The sequence below is a fragment of the Pollicipes pollicipes genome, unplaced genomic scaffold (genome assembly GCF_011947565.3).
Source record: "Pollicipes pollicipes isolate AB1234 unplaced genomic scaffold, Ppol_2.1 Scaffold_7262;HRSCAF=8765_pilon_pilon_pilon, whole genome shotgun sequence".
Lineage (NCBI taxonomy): Eukaryota > Metazoa > Arthropoda > Thecostraca > Pollicipedomorpha > Pollicipedidae > Pollicipes > Pollicipes pollicipes.
In genome coordinates, this window is record NW_023597055.1 from 9,030,037 (window position 1) to 9,050,715 (window position 20,679).

A 20,679-nucleotide genomic window follows, 5' to 3' on the forward strand; every position below is an offset into this window, starting at 1 on the left:
CCTCCGATGTGACTCCGTGTCGCTGCCGCGCCTGCGCACCGCCGCGCGCCGGCGCGCCCTGTCCTGGCCCGCGGGACCTCCTCTCCGTGGCAGCGGGCTGGCTCGGGTCTGCTTCTGTAACGTGCCCGCCGAGCCGCGGCGCCTGCGAGCGAAGTTCTCGTCCTGTGTGGCTTGACATCGCGTCACTTGTGCCGCTTCGTTGGGAGCCGGGCTGCGGGCACCGCGTCGGGGGCACGTAAGCGTCGCCTGTCGAAAAGCGGCATTGCTGGTGGTGGTGTAACGTGGGTTCTTGTAGCCAGCGCGAGGGTTTTCGTCACCAGCTCTGTCGCTTGCCGCGTGATCACGAGTGCATACGATTGTGTACCGTAGTTTTACTCGTGTATCGTAAATTTACTTGTCATTTGTGAATGTAACGGGGCGTTTTTCAAATTAGCAATTGAAAAGGTTGAGTTCACTTCCGTTGGTGACATAGCCGAACCGGCGTTTTGGTGTGCCCAGACACGTGGTTGTGATTAGATGCAAGTGAGCGTACTTTCTGTCAGCTTCCAGCTTTCAAGCATTGTCTTCGCCGGTCCTTGCTTCCCTGGCCGAAGTTGTTGAGTTGAGTGATCTGCGGAGCAAGCTTTACCGGTATCGCTGCCTCTTTGCTCAAACGTTTCAAACCCGCTTAGCGCGTTTTTCCCGTCGCATTAACGGTTAGTCAGGGCTTTTTGTTTCAACGCAAAATTTTGAGTAAGTCGTAGCCTGTTGGTGGTGCGTTTTTTATTATCAGCGTCAGTTGTTGCCTGTTGGCTGCAACCAAAAATGTGTTCGTCTCCTTTCATGACAAATGGCATTGCTATCATCGCGTCCCCCATATCGACTGAGACCATGGCTCTTGCCTACCGATCTTTGTTTATTTCTGTTGTAGCTTTTTTAACCCGGACTCGCACGTGAGCTGCATTCTCGCTCTCCTTTATTTCGCGATCTTCTGTCACTGGCATCTTTGCGCCTTCTTTCTGTAGTAGAATGCCTGGTTGAGGCTAGTCTAGAGAGCCTGACTTACGTGTAGCGCCCTAGGAGCCAGCTTGTGCTCTGGGCCGGATCGGCCCATTGCGCTGCATAGATGTCTACGAACGGTAGCTGTAGTGTAGCCGGATCGGCCCATTGCGCTGCATAGATAGTGTAGAAACGGTAGCTGTAGTGGATTCGCTGCCCGCGCGGTCGCCGTTAGAGCCTGACCTGCCAGATACGACTGCTGGGCGCCCGGTCGTTGACCTTTGACCAGGTCAGGGCGCGGGTCAGCCGCCGGGCCGTACCGGGGCCGGCTCCCCGGAACGTGTGGCCTTTGCGGGCTCGCTGTCGGCCCCTCCGGTCGCCAGCGGTGCCCAGCCCTGACCCAGAGCCAGTGCCTGTACCGGCGTGGCGCTTTCTTTGATGGCTCGTGGCTTCATGACACGCCCCTGGCGCGACTTTTAGTCCGATTTCAAAATTGTGAAGATCGAAGGTCTCAGACGCTTCAGATCTGAACACACCAGTGTAATGTGAACGACCAATGTCGCCACTGCTGTTTTTTTTCACTTCGCGGAGCTTCAAGACGCTTCTCGCACAAATGACCCGCGGCTAAAAAATCGTGTTGGTTTTTCTTTTCGGGCACCCCACAAGCCATGCCGTTGCGTGATTCACCTGATCGCCCTGTGGGGCATGCGTTCACTCCTGGTTCACCTTGAGTAGGTCAGTGCCTGGCACCCTGTTGACGACCCAGCCCTCGTCTTCCTGTTGCTTGAACCGGGCCCTCCTCAAGGCTCGAACAGAACGCTTCACGCCCGTGCGGTTGTAAAAGCTCCGCGCTGTTGCTTTGTGTTGCGCGACTGTTAAGTTTCGCATAGAGTCGTGGCAGCCTCGCTAGTTCGCTGTGTTAGTTGGTCGGGCCCCGACAGCCGCTCTCCTCTTGTGACCTGTGACCAGAAGCGCCCTGGCCGGTCGACCTCTGACCTCGCCCCGACGCTAGGGACGTCAACAACTCCATCATGGAGCTGCTGGTCATGGCGTACGCCTGCAAGACGTCGTCGGCGCGCAACATCATCGGCGTTATCCCGTACCTGCCGTACAGCAAGCAGTCCAAGATGCGGAAGCGGGGCTGCATCGTGTCCAAGCTGCTGGCGAAGATGATGTGTGAGTGCCCCGGCGGTCGGTGCGGCTCGCGGTCGGCGGGGATGCCCGCCCCGCGGACGGAACGGCGGCCTGTAGGGTGTGGTGTGTGGTGTTGAGGGACCGGGGGGGGGGGGGGGGGGCTCGTTCCTCCTACTTTTACTCTTAAAGATGAGGCCCCTCGTTTCTCTTAGAGATGAGGCCCCTGATCCGTGGTGTGACGGTGCCACAGGACGGGAGTTCATTTGGACATCCTCCATGCTGAACTCTGAGAGGGTGTTCCGAGGCAGGTTCAAGACCACAGCTCCAGCCCAATTTTATCCGTGTGAAAGTGCGAATTGGAAAGGCGGTTTTGACGCGCATCGCAAATCTGATATCTATGTCGTGACTTTTATTTCATTCGTCCGTGCCCAATGTTGCTGTTTGTAATCCTGTGCTTCACAGCCAGTGCTGTGACCGCGAGTACTGGCATTGCCTGTGTAGGGCCTCCCTCTGAGCCGTTGTGTCCGGCTCCGGCAGGCAAGGCAGGACTAACGCACATCATCACCATGGACCTGCACCAGAAGGAGATCCAGGGCTTCTTCGACTGTCCGGTGGACAATCTGCGCGCCTCGCCGTTTCTGCTGAACTACATCCGGGAACAGGTGAGGGGCGGGGCGAGCGACGCCGTGCGCTCGCACTCTGTGCGCCGTGCCGCTCGGTGGAGGCTGATTGGGACTGCGGGCCGCTTGGCAGTGTGACCTGGCGCGTCGCTGCATCTCTGTGAGAAGTGGATCACGCTGTAACGGGGCCGTCTGAATACGGTCCTTTGATGTTTGTCCTTTGTTTGTTGTCCTTTGTTGTCCCTTATTTGTTGTCCTATGCTTGTTGTCCTTTGATGGGATGAAGATCTTCGTGGATTTGGGCGTCATATGACCAACGTAGTCGGTGCGCCACAAAGCCCAAATCATCATCATCATCTTCCTGGATTTGAATCATCCAGGGCCGGCTTGGCGATATAACACAGGTCGTTATAGTGGCCGCTGCTTGCTGTGAATGTCATTCAGCTTGTTGCAGGCGCATGTTGTTGGCTATTCAGCTAGATCTACTAGAAGCCTGCGTGGAAATGTGCAGGCAGCTATGGCCACTTCGTGAATTGCTTGATAGACAGGTTGATAGTGTTGTTTATAACGCCCTAGTTGACTTTGGAAGTATCAAGATGCCTATCCCCCGGCATTTCAATCGTGTAAAATCATGTCCTCGTCATTCTGTGTGTTAAACCGGCACCGGTGGTGAGCTACATATGGGTCTTTGGTGGGAGATGACTGGTTTTTCTTCAAAGCACATGCTGTTTGTTCTTGCATTGTATTTGTACAAGTGTGGGGTGTCCGTCCTTCCACATTGGGAATGCCAGAGAGTGGGCGAGGGCATCCAGGGCTCCGCGGAGGGTCTCCAGACCGCAGCTTTGACCAGACCTGTTACTTGCGCGTTCGCTCGCTGTTTTGCCGCACTTCAGGCAGAGTCTGAACAGAGTCATAGAGTCAGAGCCCCTGGCGTGTCCGAACCGCTGTGCCGTGCCGGCCCGCTGAGACCCCCACGGCCGCGTCTCCGACCCTCCCTCAGATTCCGGACTACCGCAACGCCGTGATCGTCGCCAAGGACCCGGCCTCCTGCAAGCGCGCCACGTCTTACGCCGAGCGCCTGCGTCTCGGTACGCCCTCTGACATGGGACCACCGCTGTGGTACAGCCTCTGGTGGCGCGACGGCGCGCCGTCGACCGGTAGTCGGTTCACTGGTGAACGTCGCGTTATTCCTTGGTTGGCAGTCGGAGATGAGTTTCAGTTTTTCGTGGTGCTTTTTGTTGGTGTAGCTGAGGTTCGGTTCCTGTTTGGTTGTAGTTTCAGCAGATGCACTCACTCCGGTAGGTACAAGATGCTTGTCGCGGTGCTTATTACCCTCGTTCTCAGACCCCTTTTGGTTTGGTATTTTGGTTGCCACTCGCCTTTGCGCCGTGGTAATATCCGACCCCCCCCCCCCCCACCGAGTTCCTGCGTTGCGTTATGTATTGCCGATGTGATCGCAGCAGTGGCGACGTCTGCCTGCAGGAGTGCGTTTTATTGCCGGTCTGAGCCATTACCCCGCCCCCAGCGGTGAGTCGGCCAATCGGCGGCCGCCACGTCACCGCCGGAGGCGTGGCCCGCCGTGGCTGCCGGTCTTTCGCGTGCTCTCACTCCGCATGTGATAGTTGTCGGCCAATCGCTGCGCTCGCAATCCGTAGCAGCCAATCAACGGGAGGGTGACCGTCCTCTGGCCAATCACGCACCGAGTTGAACATGCCAGTGGCCGTCTCTTGGCCAGTCACATATCGAAGTGGGCGTGCCAGTCACAGAGAGCTACGACGGTCACTTGTCCGGCGGATGGCTCGCCGCAAGCGCGGCAGACAGCGATAGACCGAACGTAGTCTGCAACCTGGGCGGCGGCGCCGAGTGCGGCCAACACTTGGACCGCCTCCCGCCGACATAGGCTCCTCTGCAGAAGGCTGTGTGCAGTTTGAGTGGTGCTGTAGAGATCTGTTCTCCGAAAACGCCCTCTGGCTGGGGGTACGGAAGCGTTGCCAGCTTCTGATAGCGAGTGTGCGGACTGCGGACATAGGGGGGGGGGGGGGAGGGGGGGTCAGGGAATAGGGGCGAGAGAATGCGCTAGCTGCAGCGATAGTGAAGTGGTGATTGCTACTCCGGTCCAAGTAGGGACGTTTGGTCCTATAAACTGCGTGCACAGGTGTAGAGGCATGTGGGAAGCCCAGAGACTTGTCATAGCGCGGAGTGCTCGTTACAGAATGGCGCCATGTCATGCGTCGGCACCGTTTGCAAATATTCTCCGCGTGAAAACCTGGTTGTGGGTCAGCGCCTGCATTGGCCAAACTCGGCATAATCTGCGATGAAACAGGTCGGCTACTCAGGTTGTCTGCTAATGTTGTCTTGCTGGTTCGTTTTGAACATGATTGGGCTATATCAGTCGCGCCCTGTTTTAGCATGTTTTTTAACCGTCTGAACGCTCTGGGAGGGGGCCGCAAGTTTTGTTCTTCATAGTGTTCCCAGCACGCGCGATTACTAGGCAGCAGTTCAGCAGCTCTGCCGCTCCTCGGCGCTCATTGGTGAAGCCTTGGTCAACGCATCAGGACAGGCCTTCCCACGCTCGTTTTCGACGGCAGTGACAATGACCCGGTCGGCACCGGCCGACTGCGTTGTGGGAATGGCGCCGGCGGGGCGGGGCGGACTGAGGCGCCTGAGCCGCGCCGGGGCGGAGCTCACGCGCCAGGCGGCGACCGGGCGCCGCCGGCGGGGGTCACGCGGGCCTCTCGTGACCGTGGGGACGATTTTGGGTCCGCATCCATGCTAGGTTACGGCCCATTGGTGGTACTGGACATGGCAGCACTGCCTCGTGTTACGCGGTGCATGATAACATCGTAACGTGTACGATATAACATGATGACCTGGTAGCGTTTGTCCGACGTGCGATGACGCCTGGTAACGTCGGGTCCGTCCTCAGCGGCCGGCGAATGCGACCGCGCCGCTAGAGTGCCGCTCTCCGTGTCCGCGGAGGACGGCTTCTTTGCTCAAGGCGCCCGCCACCCGCGTCACCGTGCCGCCTCTGCCGACCCGCCGGAGCGCGCGGAGGCGGCTGCTGGCGGCTGGCTGCTGGCTGCTGGTGGCGAACAGCTCCGCCGGACGCAGCGTGGCCTAGTGGCTGCAACGCAAACCGTTCGACTTAAGTCGGCCCCCTCCGCGGCACGGCCCCGCGCCGCCGCCGCGTGACGCCGGCGTCGCCCGCCGTGACCGGCCGTGACCTGTGCGCGCAGGCATTGCGGTCATCCACGGCGAGGCGAAGACGCCCGACGACGAGGACGACGTGGACGCCGACGACGGGCGCACCTCGCCGCCGCCCGAGCCGCCGGCGCGCCACCAGGGCCGGCTCCACTCTTCCGTCTCGATGTCGGTGGGTGGCGCGCGCCGCCGGCTCCGGCGGCCCGCGCCGCCGTCCGTGCGGGCCGCGCCGGCCGGCTCTGTTCGCGTCCGGGGTCTGTGCGTGTTCGTGCGTCGGCGGTGGCTTTGTGGCGACGGCCGGTTTGTGCGAACGGCCGCACGGATGCTGTCCGTCTCTGTGCGGGTTGGATGACTGGACCGCCGTGGGGCTGTGCGGGTTGTGTTTGTGTTTGTTATTGGCTGGTTGCGTCTGGGCTGGTCGTGGTGGGTTTTGTTCGTCTGCCGATGGCTGGTGTGGATGGTCGTGGGACGTACGCCGCGTGTCTCTGCATCCGTGTTGCTATGAGTCGCCGGTGTCAGCTGTCTCCGGGCCGCGACCTCGGCGTGAGGCGGCCGCTGTCTGCGGGATGTGAGCGGCGTGTGTGTGTGTATGAGAGAGAGAGGGACCGGCCGGGCCGTCCGGCTCGCCGCCGCCGCCGCCGCCGCCCGACTCCGAGCTCGCGCACGTGACCCGAGCTGACCCGGCGCCGGGGCGCCGGGGTGGCGTCCGCAGGGGCGCGGCGGCCGCCCGGCGGGCCGGACGGACCGGCCGGAGGCACGCCCGTGATCGCTTCTGGACTCCACTGACGCCTTGCTTTCACTTTACGCCGGGAGCGCGGCCTGTGTTGCGGCTTGGTTTGCTGTGTGATGAGTTGGCCGGTTTTTTTCCTTTGTTCTGCACCGTCCCGCCCTGGCGCCGCCCCCGTCGACTAGCGGCGCTCCGTCCTGTTCCGTTCCGCGGCGGCCGGTTTGAATGTCTCGCGGCCGCGCCGGCGGCAGCGCAGCCGACGTGACTCCCAGCGCCGGCGCAGCGAGGGTCAGCTGGAGGATGGAGGTGGCTGGTGAGCCGCTGGTAAACGGGACGCGCGCGCTCGCTCGCTGGCTCGGCGCGGCTGGCCGTCCCCGAGCCGCGCCCCTCTGTCCAGCTCTTGGTCCTGTCCGCGCCCCGTGCTCCCATCTAAACGGCAGCTCGGCTATCTGCAGCGCTTGCGGGAGACGTTTGCCGCGCCTCTTTCCCACACTACTCCTCGTCCATTCCTTTGCGTTGCTTTGCATAGCTTTCATTCCTCCCCCCCCCCCCTTCTTCTGTACTCATAAAACTCCTCGTCCGTTTCTTCGTACCCTGTACTCACGAAACACATTCATTTCTCCACATTCCTCTCCTCCCCCGCTGTGTTCACGCCATTTCTCGTTCATTTCTCCGTATTGGTCCCCTCCCTTTCCGTATTCACAGAACTCCTTGTTTACTTCTCCCTGTCATATTCCGCCCCCTCCTGTCATGTGTAGACGGCCGCTGTCCGGGCGCCTCCTCGCTTCTCCTCCGTCCGCCTGGGTCTCGTCCTGCTCGCGGGCGCCCGCCTCGGCCGCGCCGCCCAGCTGACGCCCGCCACCCTGCCGCCCCTGCGTCCAGTCGTTCCTGGAGCCGAACGAGTCGGAGATGGCGGCTGTCGCGGCCGGGGCGGCCGCCGCGCGCCGCGCGACGCTCCGCCTCCGCTCCACGGCCTCGGTCTGCATCGTGAGTAACGCCGCCGTCGCCGCCGGGGCCGCCGGCGAATGAGGCGCGTGATGAGGCTGTCAGGGGCGTGATGAGGCTGTCGGGCGCGTGATGATGCTGTCGGGCGCGTGATGAGTTTGTCAGGCGCGTGGGTCAAGGGCTGGAGTTGTGGCGTCGGTGCGGCGGCCAGGGCCGCGATGCAATGCCACAAGCTACGTCTTGATTGGTCACTGGTGCCGCCGCTCAGTAAGGACATCAGCTGGGAGATGGCGGTGTCGCCACGCTCCGTTTATGTGGTAAGGGGGGGGGGGGAGTTATTGGCACTGTTGTTTTTGCAGTCGATGCAAACATTGCACTCATGGGGATGATCATCACCGTAGCCGCTCCTGGTCGTTGATAAGATGCCGAGTTGAGCCTAGCAAGCGGTCAGCTGGGATTACGGTCCTTAGCTTGCCGTTGCAATTTAGCACTGCGTGGGCTGAACGAACGAGGTATTTTTCCAACCGTAGATATTTTATTGTCGAGTTCCAAAATGGTTAGTTGAGATCGGTAGCATATCGGGGGAACCCACCGGTGACTAAAATAGATAAAGTCGTTGCCAAAACACCGCAGCTGTTGCTACCTGCCATTCGTATTTAAAGTAAATGTGGAAGTACGAGGCATGAACGGAATTGGATCAATGCCCTCTCTTATTCCTCTGTCACCACGTGTTTCATTCTGATTTGCTACCACCTCTCACTGCCCCCGAGGTGATTGGTTGCCACCTCTCACTGCCCCAAGGTGATTGGTTGCCACCCCTCACTGCCCCAAGGTGATTGGCTGCCACCTGTCACTGTCCCAAGGTGATTGGCTAGCGTCTGTTCGTATGCTTTCTGACGGTCATATGGGCCACCAGCCGCGCTTTGCTGTTCAGTCTGCTTGGCAACGCGGCGATCACACGGCTGGACGAGACTGCGCCGTGAATGCCGTGGGCGCCAGATCACGCTAACGGAAGCGCCCATGTCGGTGGCGGGGGTTTACCATCGGGGCCCCACCCGCGCCGTGCGCCTCCGGGGCGACACGAGCGAAGCTGAGAACACGCCTTCATGACGATGACATGACCCGAAAGCCTCGCGCCCCGCCGTTGGTTACTTTGGTGTCACTGTATTTTCAGTGTTGCACACTCTTGGTTTACTTTTCTTTGTTGCGGGTGTGGATGCAGTGCATGAGCTTGATTGGTTGTTCGTAGCGACTTGGAGAGTGTGCGCTGTGGTGCCCTGTGACGTGCCCGAGAGCGTGTACCTGACGGGGTGTGTTGAGAAGAAGCGTGGAGGCTCGCTCGCCGCCGGCGCCGCCTGACCGTCGTCGCGCGTCGCGTGCGGCCTCCCCCGCAGGGCGAAGTGACCCGTCTCGGATCATGACCGCGGGCGTGACGGGCGTGCCCATGCAAGCGGCCAAGGAGAAGCCGCCCATTTCGGTGGTAGGAGACGTTGGTGGCAGGATCGCCATCATGGTGGTGAGTCAGCTCCCCTACTCACTCCCCCCCGACCGTCCCCCCCCCCCCCCTCCCAACCTCACCCCAATGGTCCGCCGCTCCGGGAACGGATGTTGGGGCGGAGGATGTGTAAAGACGAGGACTTTCCGGGTAAACATGTCCGGACTCGGCGTGCTCGTGCATCCGAGATTTAAGGAACGCTTCCGAGTGAGCAGAGCGCTGGGCGAAACACCGCCGAGCCCGGTCTCAGCTGGCGGTGAGGGACAGTATGCTCGGTGATGTACCGGCGTTGGGAACCCGCCCGCGACGTGCTGCATAGCTCACGCCGGCCTGTGCTGGTTTCTCCGTGGCAGCGGGAGATGCCGATCCCGAGCCGGCATGAGAGGCACGATCCCGAGAGGGCATGAGAGATCATGACGGGGCATGGGCGGGCATGACTTCTCCCGCGCGCGCCAAGCAGGATCCCGCAGCCCGTAACGTACCCGCGCGGAGATGACATGCGACCAGCTGCGGGACGGGTACGTTGTATGGTGACGACCGGTCCTTGCTGCAGGCTGCGGGAACGCGCGGCTGACATTACTTCGGCCGAGCGATGACAAGGTTGGCGGCGTTTTGACCCGGGGAGGGGGGGGGGGGGAGAGTAGCTGACTGGCAGTGTTCTAAGCCCGCGATACGACTGGGGTTCCGCCGACGGCAGGGCGGCAAGACGACCGCCCCGCCGCGACCGGTCGCTGACATGACCTGACCTGACCTGACCCGGACCTGCGTGCCGGCAGGACGACATGATCGACGACGTGCGCTCGTTCGTGGCGGCGGCGGAGATGCTGAAAGAGCGCGGCGCCTACAAGATCTACGTGCTGGCCACCCACGGCCTGCTGTCGGCTGACGCGCCGCGCCTCATCGAGGAGTCGGCCATAGACGAGGTGACCCCTACCCCCACCCCCACCCCCACCCGCGGCCGGCCGCCCTTCGCCCCGTCACCTCTGCTCGCATGCTCACACCTGGTGTTGATGGTTGTCTGTGCCGGCTCGGGCTGAGCTTTTGGACTCGGAACTTGGTTTTCTGTGCGGTGCGACACATGGCGCGCGCAAAGGGTGAAATCAACTTAGCTGGCCGCACGCACTAAACCTCACCCAGATCGCGTCTTTCATCGGCCTTTGCCTCGCGGTGGCCCGCGTCGTCCATCTGCCTGGCAAACCCTTCATACCGACTGTTACCCAGATCACATGTCATGTATTCGATGAGCTTTCGTTTCGTCGTGGTGCACTCGCGTCCGGACCGTTGCTCGTCGGCGCGGGTCGACGTCCTTGTGCACGGAGTTGGCAATCGCCAGCACACTGCCTCGCGACGCCGGCGGGCCGACGTCACCAGCTCGCCGCCGCCGCCAGGTGGTAGTCACCAACACGGTGCCGCACGACGTGCAGAAGATCCACTGCCACAAGATCAAGACGGTGGACGTCAGTATCCTGCTGGCCGAGGCCATCCGCCGCCTGCACAACAAGGAAAGCCTCACCTACCCTCTTCCGCAACATCACCACGGAAGACTAGGCGACGCTGGGCACCCCTCCCCCCCCCCCTTCCCGTCGCCGCCGGCGACCGGGAGCTCCGCCTAACGCCGGTGAGGGGGGGGGGGGGGGGCGCTGAGGCGGTGGGCGTGGGCGACACACCACGGCGGCGGGGAGGGCTGGGCCGAGGTGCCGCCGCGCCGGCGACAGGCCGGCCGTCAGCTAGACGCGGGAGGTGTCCGGGCGCGGTGCGCCGATGTGCGTGCCATGCTGCGCACGTGTCCGCATGGTGGCGTGCGTGCGCTGCTGCGCGTGACCGGCGGCGCGCTAGGGCGGCGGACGCGGCGATGTGCGCGCGTGACGCCGAGTGCGAGGACCGGGAGTGGGACCCGCCGTCGGCGGAGCGTCTCGAGTGGCGTCTGGGCCGGGCCCCGGGGGGGGGGGGGCCTGCGCGCCGCGCCGTGGGGCCGGCGGGCCGGCGTCCCTCATGCCTTTCGTCGGTCGGGCTGAGGCGGCTCGGTGGAGGCCGCGCGCCGGCTGGGCGGCGGGCGAAGACCGGCTCGTCAGTCGGCGGGAGAGGTACCGCGGATGTCGGCGCCGATCTGGCGCGCCCCGGGACCGCGCCGGGCCGCCTTGTGCTCACCGGCGTGGCACCAGACAAACCGGCCAGCGCGGCCGCCGCGCGTCGGGCCTTGCTGTGAGGAGGCCGCCAGGTGGGGGTGGTGCGCGCAAGCTGGTGTTGGTCTGCCACGGCCTGCGGCTGGGGCGACGCGGCTGGACCGCTCGCTGGGCGCCGGCCGCCGCCCGGGCGCGGGCTGGATCGGGACGGGTGGACGCTCGTCAGGCTGTGTCCGGCGGGTTGGGCGCACTGAGCGTGTGGTGGGAGGCTGGGGTGAGGAGGTCGTCCGTTCGCCGTCGCCGCGGCCCCGGCCGCCGGTGCCGTGGCTCCGCGGGGTCAGCCGTCGTCTCGGGCGTAGGTCCCTGGGCCGCGGCTGTCGCGGCCTCCGGGGTCCGGTACAGGACTTCCGGACGTGGCGTCGGGGGGGGGGGGGGGGGGTGACGGGCTCGGACCCGTCCGCGCGACCCGGCGGTGCAGGACGCCGCAGCAGACGACGGGGCGTGGAACAGGTGTCGTGACGGGGTGCGCCGCGCCGTGGATTGCACCAGCACTTGTGCTTGGCCATGTAACCGCTAGGTGCCGGGCATGATATTTACACGTCGATGAAGCAATCGGCATCAGCCATAGACAGTGCAATGTCGAAGTGTGAGCTACATGGGGTTTCACTTATTGTCCCGGCGGAGTTAGGTTTTTGCTGCTGCGCTGCATTACCCTGTTGTGAAAATGACTCAATCGCCAACTTAGTATCCTCAACATGTATATTGACTACCCAACGGGCTGGCATGATGGAACCCGGGAAGGCGCCTGTAATATCTACTACATTCGCGATATCTGCGTGTACATAAACTGGAAATGGTATTTGCGGACATGATGGTAAGTGGCCGTTATTTTGTAGTGAATGTTGCCGCGTTTATGAAGATATACATCATCGATTGCTCCGCACACCGTGGTGAACTACTGACGGTCTGTGAACTCATGATGGAAACTTGATTAACGGTGTACAGTAGCCTTGTAGTCGGGCTTTCGTAGACCGAGTGTCTGTTTTGGATGTGCCCGGGGATCAAGTTAGGAATTCGGCTGGCACTTGTATGGCACGTACTGCGGGACCGTCGTAATAAACCACGGCATTTCTGCACCTTGTTTTTGGCGCCGGTGCGACAGTTGTGAAGGCAAGAGCAGTGAAAGCAAGAGCAGGCTAGCGACGGTGGCGACAGTGATGGGGAGGTACCGGTAGTATAGTGGTTAAGGCGTCTTCGTTAACCACTGTGTCTGGGCAACCAGAGGTACGGGAATCGATTCCCCGCGGTGCCCGCCCTTCCTACCAGGGTGGGAGTCAGGCGACGCCATATAGCCTTAGCAGCTGGGTGGGTCGTAAAGCCCCAATAACGACGGGGACAGCGATGCTCAAACAACTGTCTCCCTTTTTGTAGAGCTCAGCGGTGTCAAGACAGCGGTTGAAAGACATTCAGGTCTATCGAACACATCGACGTCGCTCAAGCCGAGATTATAGACATAAGGTCACTGACCATCCTCGCTTCCGGGTCATACGCCCTCCGCTTGTTACACGCAGTGCACATTTGATCTAGCCCCAATAGATACGAAATGAACATGCTACGTCATGTTGAGTTAGACATAGACGCGGGACGCCCTGGCTGCAGTCAATTGCAACAACATCGCAGAACGCAAAAATGCTGAGAGCAGACGCAGGCCGAACAGAAATCAGCGACATCTTTTAGTGATGGCGATACCAGGCCGTCGGCCGGGCATTCACCCACGATCTCGGCTGGAGTCGTGGACGTGGCTCCGGCTGCCGGCTTAACCTTTCGTTGCCTCTCCCTACCCCCAGCGCTAGAATTAGCGAATCTAAATCAAGAAAGTGGCTACTGCTCGCAGGTAAACGCGTCGTAAAAGTCCTAAGGTTAGGTACGTGCGGCCCTACCCCAAATAGAATTCTGTAGTGTCACATTGGTGCTGACATCTAGTGATCATTCCAAAAACTTATAGTTCGTTAGTGTTGCCATGGCAACGGGCTCATGATGACATGATTCAGATCGGGTAAAATGCTTCGGGAGGGTGCGGACAAGTCCAGATAGTCCAAAAAAGCTCGGGTGCTGCACGTTTGTGATGTAGCAATTATACCGAAATATTTTCCAACATGGTGCCCAATGTTCACACAAGCTGATCATGTCCAACGTATTCATAGTCCAACAGATCTAATCGGTCAAAAAGGTAAGCTTTGGGGGCTTGGTTGCGTCAAACTGTTCTTGCGTTAAGGACGTCGGCACTTATGCCGGCTCCTTTCAGGCAGTCACACTCATTGGAACGATCGCACCACTTGGAAATGAACAAGACAATTTACATGTGTACACGGGCATAGCATAACTAACATATACCGAAGGTAGGTACCTAGCCTATGTTGTGAGGCTAACGTATGCTGTATTCTACATGCATCGTGGCTTGACTTAACAGACTTTGTATGCAAAAGTTAGAACTAAGCCCCAGCGACTTCTGGACGCCTGGATTGGAGTTAATTTCCACAAAACTTACGTTGCCGCGGTTCCACCCCTACGCGCACACGTATATCTGTTGCACCTGTCCTTTGTACCGCCAGATGGCCCGCAAGAGGGATCTGATCCAGATCCAGACGGATGTCACCACACAGGAAGAGTGGGAACAGGAGATCTCCAAGCCCGGCCTGACTGTTGTCGACGTGTACCCGGCGTGGTGTGGCCCCTGCGTCTCCATGCTGGGGATGCTGAAGAAGGTGTGTGCGGCAGACGTCCGGCTGCTGGCCCTCTGTCCGTCGACGCGTCGCTGTCGACGACTGCGTGCATGAGCGCAGTTTAGATTGATGGCAGACAGTCAGTTTTCGGTCAGTGCGTGTGGAGCGTGGACTGAGGAGGTCGGTTCGCTTGTTTACCCAGGTTTGAGTGGAGAGTTAGCTAATGCAATCATGCAAGTTTGGATAGTCCTTGAAGTTGTGGGCCGCAATTTTCCATCTGATCGTTTTTGGACTTGTGACAAGTGTCTGGGAGGCACGTTGGCATGCCGAGAAGATCATAACAATTTCGAGCCGAAGGAAAAATGCCTTTCATCCGATACGTTTACGACATATGGATAAGCCATGTAAACTGAGAACATTGCGAGAAACAATTGCTAAAACACGTTTTGGCGATCATCTGCCCAACGTGAGAACAAAGTTAACGCCATAGATCCTGGCTAACTCGAGGGCCGTTCCTCCCCACATACACTTTGCCCTATTTAGTCTAAATAGCCTTAATCAGACGTAATCTGACGTGGGCTGTTCAGACCGGCTGGCCTCCTCAGAAGTGTTGTGCGCCGAGCCCGAGCCGCCCAACTGCGCCCCAGTCCGCCAGATGGACCCACCCCCACGCACCTCGTCCCCAGCCTACGGCTGACGGACCGCCGCCGCCGACAGATCAAGTTCGAGCTGGGCGACGACATGCTGCACTTCGTAACGGCCCGGTCAGACGCGATCGACGCGCTGGAGGCGTTCCGCGGCCGCTGCGAACCGCTCTGGATCTTCTATGGCTCGGGCAACGCCGTCTACCAGCTGCGCGGCGCCCACCTGCCGCTGCTGGCCAGCAAGATTCTGGAGGAGCTCGATATTGAGAAGAAGGTGCGGCGCGGGCGGCCGGCGGGTGCCGGGAGGCGGTTGACGGGTAGCGGTTGACGGGTGGCAGGTAGCGGGTGGCGGTTGACGGGTGGCGGATGGCGGGCGGCGGGTGGCGGGTAGCGGGTGGCGGTTGACGGGTGGCGGATGGCGGGCGGCGGGTGGCGGGTAGCGGGTCGCGGTTGATGGGCGGCGGGTGGCGGGTGGCGGGTAGCGGGTGGCGGCACCGGCGGTGTGAGCTGGCCTGGTCGGGATGTTTTGATGGCGGGCACGGAACCCAAGGACAATCAAGAACGAAGGTTAAGCGGTGAGGTATCGGCCACGGGTTTTCTGATGTTGGGATGGTGGAGGCAAGGGTGGTTAGTAGATGCTGCGCTGCATCAAAATGCCAGGTACGTCTCAAGCCCAAAAGGTTACACATTTGTTAGAGGTCGTAAAGGAGAGGGCCGGGACACTCCAGACATTGACTTTTAGCATAAAACACATACTGGGCGTGCGAGGCATTTTCCCACACCCTGCCCTGCTGCTGGGTACTCTTCACTGCTCCACTGCTGCTCACTGCTGGGTACTGCTCCGCTGCCACCGCACTCTTCGCCACGACATTCGCGGCGACAGCGGATGGTGCCGTCGGCCCGTCTCGCCCCTGACCCCCCCCCCCCCCCCCCGGCGCTCCTTAGCACTCCTCCCGCAGCGCTCCTGATTGCCCCCCCCCCTCCCCAGCGGCGCCTCTGAGAGCTCCCATTGGCGCCCCTGAGCGCCCCCCGCGGCGCCTTGAACCCTCCTCTCGTGGTGCCCCTGAACGCCCTCCCTTGCGGCGTCTCTGAAAGCCCCCCCCCCCCCCCCTCCGGCGTCAGGTGCTGGCAGGCGAGCGGCAGCGCGTCACCATCACCCTCGAGTGCGACGCGCCGGCCGAGGTGGAGCTGCCCGAGGTGCCGGTGGTCGAGGACGAGGCCGAGACGGCGGCGGCGCTCAACGCCCGCCGCCAGCGCTCGGAGCTGCGCGTGCGCCGCGCCCTGGCGCCGTACGCCCTGCTGGTGGTGGCGGCCGCCGTCAGGGACAGGTCGGTCGGTCGGCGCGGAGGACGAGCCGGCGCCGGCGCGGTGGCGCGCTCTCGGTCGGACGCGGAAGCACGCTCGCGTCGAGGTGCTCGCGTCAGTGTTCTCAGGGTGATGTGCTCGCGCCAGTCTGCTCACGTTAGTGTCCTTTGAAAGGGGTCAACGCTGCAGGGCGGCGGACGTTGTGCACAAGTGGCGTTCCAAGGTGTGGCCTGCGTGCACCTAACGCAAAGTGCATTGCTAGTCTGCGGTATGCGAAACGGCCACAGCGCGTCCGATTTCGTCCGATGGCTGCCGTGCTTTGTTCGAGATACGACTGATGCAGTGCGATGTGATATACAACGCTGACATACGGACCGACGCTGGTGCTTCAGTAGTCTGGGAGGCCACAGCGACACGTTACGTCATTGTTATATGCTGACGCTTCCAGCGCTTTGTTGTATCGTTTGGTTGAAAGTTCAAGCACTGCATGCAGGGAAGCAGCCTGATCATGCCACGCGTCCGTGCCGAGGATAATGTAACCCGCTCATTTCCATCACCATCATCACAGACAACAGCGCTGTCGCATCGGAACAGTCTGCCCCGCCTGGACCGGCCACTAATGTTGTCTGCAGGCAGGAGGAGATCCAGGCCGTGCTGGACGCGCGTGGCTTCACCAGCGGGGCGGAGACGTGTGCGGTGCTCTCCGAGGAGGAGGTGGACGCCCTGCTGCTGGGTCCGCCGCCGGAGCCCGGTGAGTGCCGCTACGCTCTCGTCGCTGGGGGCTCTCAACACGGACGCAGCGCCCGGTTTAATGTCGGGGAATGAAGCTAGGTCATGTGACGTCACAGTTCAGGATGTGCTGAACTGTGATGTAACATGAGCGCGTGGGGGCCGCTTTAAAGTGTAACCAAACAGAACAGCGGAAAATAACGCAACCAACGATACAGGCTAGTGGTTTGAAGTCCCCACTGAGGTTTACAAATTACTTTGTCGCCATTTTTTCCGTGTCACGGATCCGTTCTGCTGTGTAAGAATCGGTTTTGCGGTTTTGCACAGTATAGGTACTGTTAGTGGTATTGATGGAGACATAGGTTCTAGGGATCCCCCCCCCCCCCCCTGTGCTTGGGGTGTCTACTGTGGCTTTCAAATTACCTTTGCATTCCAAACTGGTTTTTGAAACATGCTACTTACTGGCATAAGCGAAAGAATATTGCAAGAAGTCAGGTGTTTCCCCGTCGCGTCGCCATAAAACTCCCTCTGACCATCCTCCCTCTCCCCTTCTCTCTCTCTCTCTCTCCTGTCACTTTCTCCCCCCCCCCCCCCCTCTGCACGGTGCCGTCGACAGTCGTGGCGGCGGATTCGGAGCCGCCGGCTGAGGACGCCGACGAGGCCGGCGGACAGGACACCGGTGACGAACAGCCTTCGGAGGAGGATGCCGACGCCCCGGACCAGCCGGCTGACGCGGAGGCGGCCGACGCCGAGGGCGACGGCGGGGGTGGCGGCGAGCCGGCGGAGCCCGAGGAGGAGGACCCGGAAATACTGGCCAAGAGACAAGCGGTCAAGGACATGATGCTGGAGGGAGAGGTTAGTCGAGGTTACATTTGGAAAGCAAATGCAGGGGATTCCAACATATGTAGATGAATGTTGAGTGTAACTCACATTGGCACAGGTAAAGTGCGATAAAAACCAATTTTGGAGCCGGTGCTTTGCATGTCTTACCAAATGCCTAGCGTTAGGGTTAATGTGCAGCATTTTCGGAAGGTGAAGGTCGCATGGCATCCACGGGCTCCCTCTCTCTCCCCTCCCTCTTACACCATGCACATTGGCTCGTAATCGCGTTAGCACGTCCAGCGCGGCGCGTTTAATGGAGTGACGGTGCAGGTTGGCAATTTTACGTGCAATTTTAACGTGCAGGTGCAACTTTATGCGATCCGTGTGTGCCCGGCAGTGCGCCCTGGTCGCCATCTTGGACTCGGAATACAGCGAAGACAAACCCTACCGCTGGCTCACCCTGTACCTGGGCCAAGCACCAGCGCCGCCTCCCGAGATCCAGCTGGAAGCTGAAGTTGCGCCGGCCGCCGCTGGAGGGCAGGAGGGTGGTGACCAGTCAGCGGATGGCGAGGCGGCCGAGAGCGGAGAGGAGGGCGAGGATGGTGCAGCGGAGGAGGAGCCGCCAGCGGAGGAGCCGCCAGCGGAGGATGCACCAGCGGAGGAGGCTCCAGCGGAGGAGGCTCCAGCAGATGAGGCACCAGCGGAGGAAGCGCCAGCGGAGGAAGAGGAGGGCGAGCCCCTGCCGACCATCGAAGAGCAGCTGCAGGAGCTGCTGGAGGACCTCAGTCCTGCCGCGTGGACACCTCCTACCGTGCTCGGTCAGGTGAGGCTCAGCTGGCGCGCGTTTGGCCGTGCCATGCCTGACAGTATGACTGACTAACGTTTCTTCCTAGAAACGTCAAACTGGCCATGCATGAAGTTGGGCTGTGATGGTGGGGGGTGGGGGGGGGGGGGGTGCCTGCGCCCCTTCGCACGCATCTGCCGCGCCCATCAGACGATGCGGTAGACTCCGGTGGGCGACGCCGAGGCCAGAGTGCTGGTGACGATGCTGACCACACAACTGGGTGAGAACCAGAACCTCCAGGTCTGCGACGCTGCTCCGGCAAACTGGGCCCCCGGCGCCGCCTGTCGCGCCCTCCCGCCCTGGGCTGCTCGCGGTCAGTACGCCGCCCGGCGGCGTGACGCGTTGTGTCCGCGCGTCGCAGTGGGCCGCCCTGCGCAAGTACTTCCCCGAGCTGTACCGGGCGGCGCCGGCGCCGCCGGCGGAGCAGGTGGCGTTCGTCATCTTCCCGGCCAGCCGTGAGGAGGCGCCGCAGCTGCTCGTCGACGCCGGGTTCCGCGTCCTGCACTCGGGCTCCGACGCCCTCATAGAGGAGGTACGCTGATGCCTCGAGAACTGCGGCTGGCTTATGTGGAGAACCCTCCGTTTGGCTGCTGAGTGAGTTGTTTGTTCGGGGGAAAGACCTGTTTTGCTTATGAACTCGTGGTCACAGCACTAGCCGTTTGATTCTGCGAGCTTTGGAAACACGGGTCTTTGCCAGGAGTGGACAATGCTGATTGAACATTCTCGTGTCTTTTATGAACATTCTCGTGTCATTTATGAAACATTCTCGTGTCATTCATTGAGCATCTCCATGGCATTCATGAGCATTCCTTCGTGAACGTTCTTTCCAAAACTTCACAACTCTGCAAGATTTGGCTTCCTTCAGCAGGATCCTGTCTCTGCTCACCCTTTATTCGCGGCAAAGATGAAAATATGACGGCCACCACCGTCACACAGATGCGAACACTCGAACCAGACCCATCATGTTAGCATCATCCGGCGAACGGTATCCCTCCGTGGCGCCGACTGTTCCGACCAGACGCGTCCCGGGCCGCACCGCCGGCCCGGTCGCCGCGCCGAGCGGCCGGTCGCCAGGCGCGGATCGGCCCGTGGCGCGCAGCCCACAGGCAGCCGCTATCGCCCCGCCGCGCCCTGCCGCGCCGCGCCGCGCCGCGCCCCGCCCCGCCCCGCCGCGCCGCGCCGCCGCCAGGCGCCGAGCGCTCCGCGGCGCGCACCTGGCAGACGGCCGTCACCGCCCCGCCCCGCGCGCCGCCGCCAGGTAGCCGAGCAGCTGGTGGCCAGCCTGGAGGGCGGCCAGAGCCAGATCCCAGAGCTGGTGGCGGAGCCGGTGTACGCGGTGGCACTGGCGTGCGCCGGCGACGCCGCCCTCTCCGCCATGGTCAACATGGACCCGCTCTACCTGTCCGACGGCCCCGGTGAGTGGGGACGCGGCGGCGAGCCGCTCTGGACCGGGCGCAGGGCAGACACGGCAGGACTCCCTCGCTGGACTGCCGCCAGTTAATGTACCCGAGACTGAGAGAAATGTGTGTGCCCTAGTATTTAAACTCGTGTTGGAAACCCAGGAAGTTGCATTGGAAACGCAGGAAGTGTGGGACCTGGATTTCAGCGGCCGTTGTTTGATGCCTGTAGACGTAGTGTGTCAGTACAAGCTCTCGGGCTCGCCCGTGTAGCGTAGAGGACACTGTGCTAGTGCGACATGTGCGCTGTGTTATTGTTGTACGCCCAGTGAGCAAGCCTGTAAAAACCGCACACCCGTCATGAAATCCCTCTGTCGTCCCCAGCTCAAGCCGACCTGGACGCCAAGCTGGTGTTTGCCTCTTGGGGTGTCGAGATCGACACTCTGCTGGCCCCACCTGCAGAGGGCGCACCACCAGCGGAGGGTGCTGCCGAGGAGGCGCCGCCGGCGGAGGGTGCTGCAGAGGGGGCGCCGCCGGCGGAGGGTGCTGCCGAGGGGGCGCCGCCGGCGGAGGGTGCTGCTGAAGGAGCGCCGCCGGCGGAGGGTGCTGCTGAAGGAGCGCCGCCGGCGGAGGGTGCTGCTGAAGGAGCGCCGCCGGCGGAGGGTGCTGCCGAGGGGGCGCCGCCGGCGGAGGGTGCTGCCGAGGGGGCGCCGCCGGCGGAGGGTGCTGCAGAGGGGGCGCCGCCGGTGGAGGGGGCGCCATCGGCGGAGGGTGCTGCCGAGGAGGCGCCGCCGGTGGAAGGTGCTGCTGAGGGTGCTGCCGAGGGGGCGCCACCTGCGGAGGATGCTGCCGAGGGGGCGGCGCCGGCAGATGAAACCGATGCAACGGAGGGTGCCACAGACGCAACACCAGCCGCTGAAGGAACTCCTCCGGAAGGCGCTGCCATAGCAGAGGAGGCTCCAGCAGAGCAAGCTCCAGCAGAAGCTCCAGCA

The 20,679-nt window shown here is 61.7% G+C and overlaps 2 protein-coding genes across 2 annotated transcripts; both read left to right on the forward strand.

Annotated features, from left to right (window-relative positions):
- The first annotated feature begins 1,973 nt into the window (after window positions 1-1,973).
- LOC119114288 (phosphoribosyl pyrophosphate synthase-associated protein 2-like) lies at window positions 1,974-10,648 on the forward strand. The gene is given in 8 exon segments (XM_037238486.1): window positions 1,974-2,154; window positions 2,650-2,774; window positions 3,733-3,820; window positions 5,969-6,098; window positions 9,043-9,121; window positions 9,877-10,023; window positions 10,489-10,617; window positions 10,619-10,648. Coding segments are annotated over 8 exon segments (873 nt in total). The 5' UTR covers window positions 1,974-2,009.
- Window positions 10,649-13,304: 2,656 nt separating this feature from the next.
- On the forward strand, window positions 13,305-20,635 carry LOC119113391 (thioredoxin domain-containing protein 3 homolog). The gene is made up of 11 exons (XM_037237712.1): window positions 13,305-13,453; window positions 13,836-13,988; window positions 14,664-14,864; window positions 15,713-15,852; window positions 16,528-16,646; window positions 17,241-17,479; window positions 17,844-18,269; window positions 18,652-18,822; window positions 19,549-19,705; window positions 20,072-20,235; window positions 20,558-20,635. Exons 2-11 carry the CDS (start codon window positions 13,836-13,838, stop codon window positions 20,633-20,635), a joined length of 1,848 nt encoding a protein of 615 aa, XP_037093607.1. The 5' UTR covers window positions 13,305-13,453.
- The last annotated feature ends 44 nt before the right edge of the window (window positions 20,636-20,679 follow it).